The sequence below is a fragment of the Talpa europaea genome, assembly GCF_964194135.1.
Source record: "Talpa europaea genome assembly, chromosome: X".
NCBI classification, from domain to species: domain Eukaryota; kingdom Metazoa; phylum Chordata; class Mammalia; order Eulipotyphla; family Talpidae; genus Talpa; species Talpa europaea.
In genome coordinates, this window is record NC_140081.1 from 95,730,797 (window position 1) to 95,742,863 (window position 12,067).

The 12,067-nt window shown below is 62.1% G+C and overlaps 2 protein-coding genes across 2 annotated transcripts; both read right to left on the reverse strand.

Annotated features, from left to right (window-relative positions):
* Window positions 1-3,226: 3,226 nt before the first annotated feature.
* On the reverse strand, window positions 3,227-4,103 carry UBL4A (ubiquitin like 4A; the record flags this gene model as incomplete). The annotated part of the gene is made up of 4 exons (XM_084258691.1): window positions 4,033-4,103; window positions 3,802-3,907; window positions 3,438-3,652; window positions 3,227-3,337 (listed from the first exon to the last, which is right to left on the reverse strand). Exons 1-4 carry the CDS (start codon window positions 4,078-4,080, stop codon window positions 3,227-3,229), a joined length of 480 nt encoding a protein of 159 aa, XP_084114817.1. The 5' UTR covers window positions 4,081-4,103.
* Window positions 4,104-4,927: 824 nt separating this feature from the next.
* Window positions 4,928-6,502, reverse strand: SLC10A3 (solute carrier family 10 member 3; the record flags this gene model as incomplete). Its single annotated transcript, XM_084258800.1, has 1 exon — window positions 4,928-6,502. The coding sequence occupies exon 1, from the start codon at window positions 6,443-6,445 to the stop codon at window positions 4,928-4,930; it is 1,518 nt and encodes a 505-aa protein (XP_084114926.1). The 5' UTR covers window positions 6,446-6,502.
* Between the last annotated feature and the right edge of the window lie 5,565 nt (window positions 6,503-12,067).

Below are 12,067 nucleotides of genomic sequence, written 5' to 3' on the forward strand. Positions count from 1 at the left end.
GGAAACGGAGAGGTCCCCATAGAGAAATGCTGGTGAATAAGTAGAAAGAACCAGAAAACAGCCAGCCATTCTGCAGCCACCAGGGCAGCTTGGCTGGCAGAGGCATTGGTCTGGGCTGACAGAGGTGAGTCACATAAGGCTGCCTCAGGTCTGCAGGAAGCGCCTGGAGTCCTTGTGCATAGGGAAGGGAAAGTGCACCTTTCCCTTGGGGACACCCTAGGAGAGGCACAGGTGGCTTCCTGTCATTAAAAGCCTGGCCCAGAGCTACCAACTGCAAGCCCTGTGTGCCCTTGGGCCCCAGAGAGACGGGCAGGTGCTCGGGAGAAAGGGCGCTGTGAGCACAAGGGGAGCGCAGGACAGTGAGGGGAGGCAGAGGAGGGCTGTGGGCTAGGCCTGGGTACCCCCCAGTGTGAACAGCTGGCAGGGATTTAAGAACCAAAAGGCAATGGGAGGAACAAGCAGAGAAGTGAACGTGGGAAAGGCCGTGGGAAAGGCCGGAGAGCAGGGCAGAGAGCAAGGAGCACAGTTCTGTGCCAGGGAGGCCACCCAGACTGTGGTACCCGCTCCAGGGAGCTGCAGGCCCCCTAAGCAGGTTTTGGCCAGGTCTGCACCAGAGGCCTGTGAGGTGGCAGCAGATTATGGGCACAGCCAACTGCTGCCAGGGCATCTCCAATTCAGTGGGGCCCAGCTCCCAGCAAATGCTGCCATCCTGAGTCCACCATCCCCCGGGCCCCAGGGAAACGCCCCCAACCTGATGGCGGGTGCAGCTGTTTGTGTCTCCGGCCATTCTAGCTCGGGTCCTGCCATCAGCTGGGGTTACCAGACAGCCTGGCCTGAGAGCTGCACCACGTCCCCCCACAGTGGCCAGTTAGCCCCCACCTGCTGGGTGACCCCTGGCTCAGAGGGGTCAGTGCCTGCTGTGACCACCCCGCCTGGGGTGGGTGTTTGTGTTTAGGGCCGCCCCCAGTGTCAAGGCGCAGAGACCAGGTGTAGCCTCTGGCTGCTCCATCTCCACATGCCATTCTGTCTCCTCTCGCGATGCCCCTTCCCGCCCGGGCCTCATGGCGTGCCCTCCCTACTCCTGCCACAGGGGCACTGTCATTGTCCTCACTCCTGCTGCCACTTCTCACCCCAACAAGGCCGGAGAGGTGGCTCCGCCCTGCCCACACATAGCTTCTCGGCAGCGCTGGACCCCCTCCCCTTTCTGGAATTGTCTCCTTGATTCCTACACCAAGTCTCCCTTGGGCACGGTGGGGATGCCCCTGGGCCCTGGTGTCCCCAACGCTGCAATTCCTCAAGAGCCAGCTGTCTCCCTTTCAAAGGCTCTGGGATAGCCCGGCCGGATACTGGGTCCTGGCTGGTGTGGCTGCAGCAAACACCCTGGACTTTGCCCCTTGGGGGCACCAACACCTGGGAACAGTCACCCAGTACACAGCACCTACCCTGCAGAGTGCTGTCACCCAGGCCCGGGAGGCGCTGCTCAGTGACCATCTCCAGAGTGTGTCTGGAAGGCTCCGGGCTGTCGCTCCCCTCAGCAGAGTTGCTGTTTGGGGCCACCGTTCAGCTCTCCCCAAATCTGACTGCCCCTCTACGCGCACAACCTCCGCCAGACCAGAGCTGTTCTCCTGCTCACCCCTGCCCAGGCGCCAATGACTGCAGGCACAGCCCCATTCTGAGCACTGAGAGGACAGCTTTTATTTGCTGGGCATCTGAGCAAGCAGCTCACCGCGGCGGGCACTGGGGGACCGGCAGGCGGCTGTCTCTGGGTCCCTAAGCCGGACGATGCAGGCACCACAGAACGCAGAGGGGAGGTAGGAAGAAACCAGGTACTTGGTGAAAAGCGCATCTGCCAATACCCTTGGACTTCTCAGCCTTGTGAGCCAATCCGTTTCCTTCATTGTTGAACAGTTTCCTCTATGGAGGAACCAGTCATTGGAGGCCAGAAGGCGCCTGGCATAGTTTCTTCCGGATAGAAGTCAAAGGTTCGCACTCACCTTTAGAGCTACCTGAAATTTCAACACACATCTCCTGACTCAAAAGAAAAGCACTGGGAAGTCGCTGAGCTGCCCGGCCGCGGCTAGGTGGGCCCAGCCCTGGGGAGGCCAGGGCTTCATCTGTTCGTTGAAGCCTTCGACTGCCGCGCGTCTGTCCGTCTTCCTGGCGTCCTGCGCAGCGGCTCCCTTCCAGCCTCCGCTGCCCGGGGTGCCCTCGGAAGAGGAACAGGCGCCTACATGGCCTCTGGTGCCCCCACACAACGCAGGGGGAGAACTGGGGTTGCCCAGTCTATGCTCTGCCTACCCCCGCATCCCGAGCTCTCTCAGGCAGTGAGGGCTGCGCTCAGTGGAAGCCCTGTCCACGCACGCGGCAGAGAAGCGCCCCACTCCGTGCTGTGGGCCAGCAGGGGCGCCAAGGCTGAGCTCGGGAGCTGCTTGCGGAGTGGCCTCATGTCAGCCACCTGCCACCTGAGCGGCGAGAAGAGCCCCTGTCCGGGAGAAGACAGGCAGAGGAGGCGCCCAGGGGCTGCTGCAATGCCAGGAGCCAGGAGCCAGGACGCCTCGTCTCTGCGCCATGCCTGGCTGGAGCGCTGCTCGAGGCCTGTTTGTGTATGAAACAGGAGGAGGGGGTGGGTGCGGAGCCCCTGGTCTGAGCTGGAGGAGGGGCGAAGGAAACTGGGGTTTAAGCTGTGGCCCACGCAGTGAGGCAGAGTCAACTTGTCTGGGCCCATGTACACCCCTGATGCCCCAACCTGCTTTTCCATGGGCGCGCAGGCAGCTGCTGCTGTGGGGGCCCCGGGTTGAGTGTCACTTGGCCTCCCGCGCAAGGTCAGGTGATGGGGCTGGGCAGCAGGGGCCAGCTGCTGCTCCGCTCTTGGGAAGGCGCCCTGCGAGGGTTTCTACTCTGTGGGCTCAAGTCGAAATCCCAAGCCCATCTCTTGGAGCCTTCCAGAGTCCCTTTCCCCTTCTCACCCTGAGGCACTTCTAGACACTGGCAGGACTCAGGTCGGGCGCCCCCACTCGCTCCCGGTGGCCTTGCTGTCTCACCTTTTGTGCTGCCTGAGGGAGCAACCCCACATGAAGAACTCTGAGTGGCGCCCGGCACCTATGGAGAGCCAGGCCCAGGGGCCCGGCGGCTATCGTCACCACGAGCCACATCGCCAGAGGAGAAGACATTTAATGCTACATGCAGCTGGCGGCCTGATGGGACGCCTCCCCACGCCCGGAGAATCCTATTTGGGGAACCCCTTCTCCACAGCCTCCGTCACTTCAGGGTGCAGGAAGCGGCTGGCCAAGCGTTCGATGTCATCCAGGGTCAGACGGCTCAGAGACCTCTCATAGTCCTGAGGAAAGAAGGCCAGGAGGTTCAGGGGGCGCCAGCGGGGGACGTGGGGCAGGCATTGGCCAGGAGCAGCTAGCAAGGGGGTGGGCTGCCCTTCTCACCCTCTGGAGCTGGTCCAGGACTCTGCTGGCATCTGCCGCGCTGAAGTGGCGGGCCAGCACTTTGGCCACCAGCGGCCAGGCGGGTGGGGGTGCGGGCGGGGCCTCACCGGGCCTCCTGGCAGCACTTTCTTCCAGCGACACCTTCTCTAGAGGTTTGACCACTAGATTGAGCTTGGAATTGGGCCCGATGCTGTAATCGGAGAGTCTCTTCCCATCTGCCGGAGAGAGTGTCCGGGAGTTGGTCAGCCCAGCGGCGGGTGGCCCGGGGAGGCGGCTCCGGCTGGAAGGGGCCAACACCTTCCCAGGGTCACACTTGGCCGGAACCGGCCCGCGGGGCGCCCCGGGCGTCTCCGTCCCCGGTTACCTGCCAGGGCCTTGCCCTTGAACAGGAGCCGCTGCTGGCGCACGGGGACGTTCAGCTTCTCCGCCACCAGCTGCTTCAGCGCGGACACCGGCTCGTCCTCCGACACCTGGCCGGGCCGAGGGTGGGAGCGGGATTGAGCCCGCGGGTCCCGGGCGGGGCAGCGCTCGCGGCCCCCGCGCCCGGCCTCCCCGGCCCCGCCCTCGCCCGGCCCGGCCCGGCCCTGCGAGCTACCTGCAGGCTGCACTCGCGGCCCTGGAGCGCCTTCACCGTCAGCTGCATGGCGACCGCGCGGCGTCCACTGCGGCCCGTACGCACGCCCACCGCCCCGCCGCGCGCCGCCGCCCCGGGCGCGCGCCGGAACCGCCCGCCGCCGCCGGAAGCCGCGAGAGGGGCGCGCCCGGCGCCCGCCCCGCCCCGGGGAGGAGCACCCTCGGGTCCCGCCTCACGAGCGCGTCGCCCGCCCGCCAGATTTTCGCGGCCTCTCGGCCGGGCGGCGGCGCCAGCGACTGGGCCCACCCGCCGGGACCGGGAGAGGAAAGGCCGGGGCCAGAGCGGCTCCAGGGGGCGGTTGAGCGCGGGAGGCCCGGAGCCCCCCGCCCGAGCTCGGGGGAGGAGCTGCGGGCGGGGCCCACCCCCGGCGGGGGCTCCGGAGTCCGACCACGGCTGGGTCACCCCTTTGCTGGCTGGCGGGGAAGCAGCCGAGGTGGAGCACGGGCCGGGAGCTAGGCCTCTGCTTCGTTCTCCCGCTTGGGCGCGCCCCAGAGCCCGGGGGCCCGCCCGTCGAGAGGGGTGTCCGTGGAGGCAGGGCTGGGCAGGCCGCCCCGTCCCCACACCAGTCTCCGCCCAGGCCCGCAGCTCCCGGCCACCCCCCTCCCGCCGCCCCCCTCCCGGCCCAGAGGGCAAAGACTAAAGGGACCCGAGTTGCTTGTTTCTTTTATTGAAGTAGATTTTCTGGGCGGGGCCCACCTGCGATCAGCGTGGCCTCCTGAAAGCTGGAGAATACAAAACAGTAAAAAAAATAAGCCTGGATTTTTCCGAGTGCATAGTGCATGAGAACTAAAGGCCTTTGGTACACAGGGCCTGTGGGTGGTGTGCAGGTGGGGTGGCGAAAGCTTGCCCCAGGGCCTTAGTGGCCTGGCCACAGGCTGCTGTAGATGAAGTGGCCCACGACGAAGGCCAGCATCTCCGAGGTGCCGCCAAGCGCCACGATGAAGGGGGCCTGGGAGGCATAGTCTGCCTGAAGGCGGCGCAGGGAGAGCTGCAGCATGGCCAAGGCCAGCAGGCTGTTCTGCACTCCCACCTCGATGCTGACCGTCCGCCGCTGGGCCACGGGCAGCCTCAGGCAGGCGGCCAGGCAGTAACCCACCAGCAGGCCGACTGGTGGCACCGTGAGGCCCACCAGCACGATAGGCAGCCTGACGCCCGCCAGGATGAAGACCCCCATGCGGTAGGCCAGGAAGAGGCCACCCAGGAGCAGCACGAAGCTGAAGGGCTTGATGACCTGCAGCAGCAGCTGGGAGCACTTGGGGAGCTTGGACTTGATCACCACGCCTGCTGCTATGGGAATGGCGATGAACAGCAGGGTCCCCAGGATCTTGGAGACAGGCACGTGGAGGGTTTCGTGGATGCTGAGCAGGTGGCTGTAGACAGCTGAAGACAATGGCAGGAAGCCAGTGGCAGCCACTGTGGAGATGAATGTCATGGAGATGGCCAAGGTGACATCCCCTCCAAGGAGGAGGCTGAAGAGGTAGCTCCCCCCGCCACCAGGCGCCGAGCAAGTGATGATGAGGCCCAGGGCCAGGGCCTTGGGCAGCATGAAGACCTTGGCCATCAGGAAGGCGTACAAGGGCATGACCAGGAACTGGCCCAGGAGTCCCAGGAGCACGGGCTGGGGGCTCTGCAGGAGCCCCCTCAGAACCTCCAGCTCCACTTTGCACCCAAACGAACACTTGTTGACAAAGATAAGAGGCAAGAGCAGGTAGAGAATGGGGTTCTCCGAGAAATGGACTAGCCCTGTGCTGAGGGCAGCAGGCGGATCCTCAGCAGGCGAGACCTTGATGCAGAAATCTCTCTGCTCCTCGATCAGCTTAGGTGGGGTCTCCTGGGGGTCCACCAGCTGGAGGCGGAGCGGGGCCAGCCCGGGCAGACGGGAGCGGATGTTCACCACGAAGCCCCCACCCCCGCCCCAGGCCATGGTGCTCACATTCTGGATGGTCAGCACCTCTGTGTCCAGGGAGAAGGCCCTCAGCACAGGACCAGGCCCTGTCCTGTTGCCCTGCACCGGGTACTGGCTTGAGATCACAATGATGCCCTCCCTCTCCTCAGGGAACTCAAACTCCATCACGGAGCCATCCCCAATGCTCAAGTAGTGGCCCCCGGGCAGTGGCACGGTGTGGCTTAGAGCCATGCTGAGGTTGGCACTGGCTGACCCCCGGGCCCCCCACGGCAGGCTGACGAGCAACAACACGACGACCTTCAACAGGCTGACTGAGCCTGTACGCTGGCTGCAGCCTCCCGGACCAGGCCACTGCTGGGAGGTGCCCCCAATCCGGACCCTGCGTAATACCATCGCTCCTCCCGAAGGCTGGCGTGCCCCAGTCCTCTGCGGCTTAGGAGGGCAGTCCTGCTGGGGCCTGCGGGTCATCCTGACAAGGGTCCATGGGCGGGGCCTGGCCCTGTGTGGCTGTCCTGGATGGCAGAGCTCCTCCTGGGGAGAAAGGGACACACAAAGGTGGCTGGAGAGCCCTGTCCTTGCCCCGACCCAGGAAGGTAAAGGCCAGATGTCGAGCTGGCCTGTGATGGCCACTCAACTGTCCCTTCCCCAACACAACTGCCTCACACTTCCCACCCCTCATTCAGAGGCCGTGTCCAGACAGGAGCCTCCCTTCAGCTGCCTGTACCTGCCGATCCCCTGGCTTGCCCAGTGCAGCAGGAGCAGGTGGCACCATCCCCATCCTAGTCCTGTCCCCGAGAGCCTGTCCCCAGCAGCTTCCAGGCGCAGCCGCAGGGGATGCAGTTCACCACTACTGGGGGTGAACTCTTGAGTTTTGTCCGCAGACAAGGAGACCAGGGAGAGCCAAGGCAGGGCATCGGAGAGTCACCTGTCAGGCAGAAAGTGGCCGGCAAAGTGGCACGGGCAGTGGGTGACCGCAGGGTTAAAGGCCCCAGGGGCTGAGGGCTGCAGTGACACAGCTGGTACCCTGCTGCGGAGGCTACCTGGTCTACCCTACCTGCCCACAACGATGAGATGGGGGTGCTTGTGGGGAGCAGGTTCTCTCGCCCCAGGGAAGTTGCCAGAAGGGGCAGCAAGAGGGGGTCATTCCTGGCCCCATGTCAGCTGGGGAGCCTCTTTGTCAGCTCTGGCTCCTCTGGTGGTCCCAGAATTTGAGCTCCGAGAACTGCTGTGTCACCTCTGCTGGGAGTCCAGGTGCTCCTACCCACGCCCACCTGCTCCTTTATCAGAGTCTGGAACTGCCAGTGGGACGGAGGGTGTTTCTGGGCAAGAGGTTGCCGCAGGGTGAAAGGAGGAGGACTGCTTCCTTCCACTCCCCAGTCACAGCAGGCACCACCCTCTTGTCAACCTGCTGAAACTGGGGTGACCAGGATGGGGACACAGTGGTGTTACATCACTGTTGTTGGTCACATCAGGCCCAGCAGGGTCCCGATCCTGGAAGAGCCTTGCAGTCTGGGCGCTGGCGCCCCTCACCTGAGACTGGGGGTCAGGGAAGGAAGGGGCGAAGGTAGGTCAAGCAAAAGCCTCATTCCTGGGAAGGTTCTTCCCTCCACACACCCCCTGGGCTGCCGTGGCGTCTGCTGCTTGGGTTTTGGGTCACTTACCCTGGTGGCCCAGGTCCAGCCCGTGTCCCACCGCTGAAGAGGGCGGCAGGAAAACCAGAGGGAGTGTGAGGAGCAAAGTGGAGAGAGTCAGAGGGAAGTTGAAGATATCGGGACTGAAGCCACGGGGGCAGCGGCTGAACCAGTGCAGAAGGGAGAGGGGACTAAGGACCCGCCATCCTGTCCCGCCAGTGGGGCTGACGGCTTGGAGTCACGGCCAGAGGGGTTTGGCCCTGATCCCACATCTTTTCTGCTTGCGGGGTGGGAAGAGTCTGAGCCGATAAGCCCCCAGGCGGGGAGGGAATCCGGCGCGCGGCCTCTCCACCCGCCCAGGGTCCGGTGTAAGGGGAGCTCGGCCCCGGGCTCCCCCCTACCCAGACTCCGCAAGCAGTGGGGGATTGGGCAGAGGCAGAGCTCGGGCGCGAACCCGGGCGGGACGGAAGGAGGGCACGCCGCCACCGGGCCCGCACGGCCGCCCGCAGCCGACACGACCCGCCGGAGCGGGAGAGCTCGGAGCGGGGCCCGGGCCGGAGGCCGCCTTCCGTCCGCCCCTCTCCAGCCCCAGGCCCTGACCTGCCGCCGCGGCCCGGAGCTCGGCGCCACCGCCGGAGCCCACCGGCTGGCGGACGCCGGCGAGCTCGGCCCAGGCCCCGCCCCGCCCCGCCCCGCCCCGCCTCGCCCCGCCTCCGGCCCGCCTCCCCCGCGGCGACCCACGTACCACTCGCGGCCGGGGGCGCTTACTGCCGGAAGTGACGTCTCTGGGAGCGACGAGCCGACGCGCGCCGGCCAGGCCCTCTTCCGGGTCGCGGCCGCCTGGCAGTGGCCTTGCCGGCGCTCGATCCGGGGAGTCCCGCTCCGGGTTGGGGCCGGCGTCATTGTCCTAACCTGACAGGTTGGCGCCAGCAGCAAGTTCGGAGGCTTCCGGGAAAAGGCAGGGGGGAGCTGAGAGGAGCTGCTGGAGATGGTGGCGGTCTCCTTGGGAGCTCAGGTCCTCGTGGTTTTCGCTTGTTGGAAGATGGACGAGAAGTGAGCGACGGTGCGGTTAGACGACGGCCTGGCACTGGCGAGGCGGAGAGACACGATTATTGGGCCGCCGAGGGCAAACGAGGAAAACAGGTTATATAGTCTGAAAGTACAAGGCCGACCTCAGTACCCAGACGCCTCCTGCAGTGAGATTTGTAACCAAAATTAACGCGAGTGGGATCAATAATTCCGGTGGAATGGCAGGTGCACGGAGCACACCAGTGTTAGCAAAATGGCAAGATTCGTATAGCATTAAAGTTATACCTCGAGCTCAGCTGTCCAGTGATGCCCAAAGGAAAGCGGAAGCTTCCACAGCCACCAGAAGGACCAACATACAATAATTGCTTTTAGTGCATCTCAAAGTTGTCTTAACAACTGTCTACTCGTGTTAACGTCTTGATTAAATATCACAATGTAAAAGACCTCCCCCGCCCCCATTAAGTAAAAGAATTCTAGCTGATACCCACGATGACCTGGACACTTTTTTTTTTTTTTTTTTGTGGGACCCTCGCCGGCGGCCGGGGAACGAACCCGCGCTGCAGAGGCTGCGGGCAGCCTCGCAGCCCAGCGCTCAACCGCTGCGCCACCAGGGGAGGCCCGACCTGGACACTTGTAAGAATAAAACTGACCTGTCCACCCATTGTGTTTTCAGGTAACGGAGGAAAAAAGCACATTCTCTCTCTCGCTAGGGCTCTGTCCTCCGCGCATAAACCTGGGGTGCCCAAAAGTAGAACTCCGATTTCTAAGATGAAAGGATGACTGGGAGGATTGCGGCTGTGGAAGCACGTGTTCTTCTGAAAAGCACAATCTATGAAAGGAGAAGCAGAACGGCATGCCTTACCCTTCTTGCTTAGAAAACAGCTGCAGTTTAAATGGCCCAAAGTGGCAGGTAAGTTGTATGTGTCGCAAATTGTGTTACTTTCCGAAGCTGCGTAGGTGCTATTACCAATATCGAAGATTTGTTCAGGCTTGTTTTGATATCTGTATTTATAATTGAAAAAATGTCATGGGGAGAGGTTAAAAAAAAAGTGCTGAGGGTGTAGAAGGGACCTTGGAACTCAGAAGACAGTGAACCATTGCAGTGTGGAAGCGGGTTTCTGTGTCCCCAAAGGCTGTGGGAGCTGCTGGAATCCGTCTGCCACCAGGCCAGTGGCTGCCCACTGCTCTGACAGAGCCCCTTGGCAATATGGTGAAAGGCGGGGGTGCCCAAACCTGTGGGTAGGGAGTGTACACGGGAGGTGCCTATGGCATCACTGCAAATGTCCCAAAACTTAAGTGTTTAATTTCAAGTAACTTTAATAAATCTGTTTAATTCACCTAAATACACTTTCTTTTCAATGAATTCTAAAATGTGTGTTCTAAACTTTGGATTCCTATGGCCATATATTATGTAAGCAGATCTGCAGGCATCGGGTATATGCTCAGGGTTTACGTCTGTGATCAAGAGCATTCAAGGGGCCATAGCTCTCTAGGCTGTTCTTTTTTTAAAAAAAAATTTATTTATCTTTGCATACAAAAGCTGGGATATAAGCCAGACATGCAGGGGTTGAGAGGATTCACCACAGACAGAGTGGGGAGCAGAACAGGCAGATCAGCTCCCTGGCCAGGATCGCACTCTGGCTGGCTGTCAGGAGCTTCATAGTCTGAGAGTTAACCCCTGCGCTGCCAGGAGGCCCCCTCTAGGCTATTCTTGAACCCTCCCAGAGCCAGAAAGGTAGAAGGCATTTGTTAAGGTGGGAAGACAGCTGGTACCCTTGGGCGATCATACCTCTCTCTCAGATGGGCAGAGGGGTTCTGCTGGAAGCAGGTGGCAGAGGCTGTATTGAAGAGTGAAGGGCCATGGGGAAGAGGGGGTGCGGCGGCTTTGAGAACCCCATGAAACAGGCTAGAGGGAGAAGGGGAATGGGTCAGTTGGCACCCGGAGAGGACACCTGTGATTTGATTCCAACTGAATGGGACTGGGTGCCGGGTGTTGAGGAGAGGGTGGTAGTAAGGAGTTCTCTATTATCGTCAGTCGCTCCAGCTTTCCCTGAGAAGTCAGAGGGGGCTGGTTGGGTGTCTTGAGGGAATTTGGTGGTTTTCTCTGCAGAATAAAAGGGGCAGCTAACTTAAAGACAAGACAATGTGGTTGGTTCAGGGGATTAAAAATTTGCCTCAGAGGGCCTCCCCGGTGGCGCAGCGGTTGAGCGCTGGGTGGCGAAGCTGCCCGCAGCCTCTGTGGCGCCGGTTCCATCCCAGGCTGCTCCCCGGCCACCGGAGGAGGGTCCCCCATGGCGCGCAGACCCCTCCTGCCGCCCGCTGCTCCCCTCAGCAGTGTCCTTCGGTCCTTCTGCCTGCTCTGCTCCCCGCTCTGGCTCTGGTGAATCCTCTCACCCTCCCGCGCTTCTGACTGTACCCAGTGCTTGTATGAATAAATAAATAAATCTTTTAAAAAAAAATTTGTCTCAGAGGGCCTCCCCTGGTGGCACAGCGGTTGAGCGCTGGGCTGGGAGGCTGCCCGCAGCCTCTGCAGCGCCGGTTCGTTCCCCGGCTGCTGGCGAGGGTCCCACAAAAAAAAAAAAATTTTGCCTCAGAACAGTAGGAAGAGGCTCTATAAATTTGTCAAGATCGAGTTCCAAGAGGAACGTTCTCAGGACTGGGAGCAGATGCAACAAAGGAGAGTGGCGGCCAAACTGAAGGACCTGTGTGACCCAAGGCGCCCCCTCCTTGGGCAGGGCTCTGGGGTGCTCTGATACACAGCAGACGTGTGTGTGCATGCGCAGAAGGCCTTTGGGATTTACAGGGACGATGGAGTGGCAGCTGTCACTGTCACCCGCCCAGCGTCAGGGCACACCTTAGTATTCTGGGGGGACCATCCCTTCTCTGTCCTGGGTCCCCAAGGCTGCCTTGTGGATGACCCCAGGGTTGGCCTAGGGGCTGGGGACATGTCTGGGTGTAGCCAGTCCAAGCCACAACAGCCCAGTGCGAGCAGCCCGCACAGTCTGGACCTCGGGCTTTTTTGCTGGGGCTGCTGAGCTGAGACTTCGGCCAGAGCTCCCCTACCTGAGCAAGAGCGCGCGTCTGCACAGGGAGCCAGCAGACAAGCCACGCCCAGGGACGGGGTCCCACGACATTACTAGGCGAGGTCACTGGCGTGTGGGGTCATGGTGACCGCTCTTCCTGTCGTCTCTGCTTTTGCTTATGCCACGCTGGGTTGGGAGTCTGGCGCTCGTGACCAGTGATGTCCTAACCTAAGGGTGGACCTGGGGGTGACACCCCGCTAGGGCTGCAGGAGGCAGGAAGCCTTGCGTCCCTTTAGGCCGCCCCTGCCCCATCAGCCTCCTGGCCTGTGCTGGGCAAGGGGTGGCTAAAGCTGACCTGCTGTTTGCACCTGTAAGTGATGCTCAGGAGCCCTGGCGGGGGGCAGGTG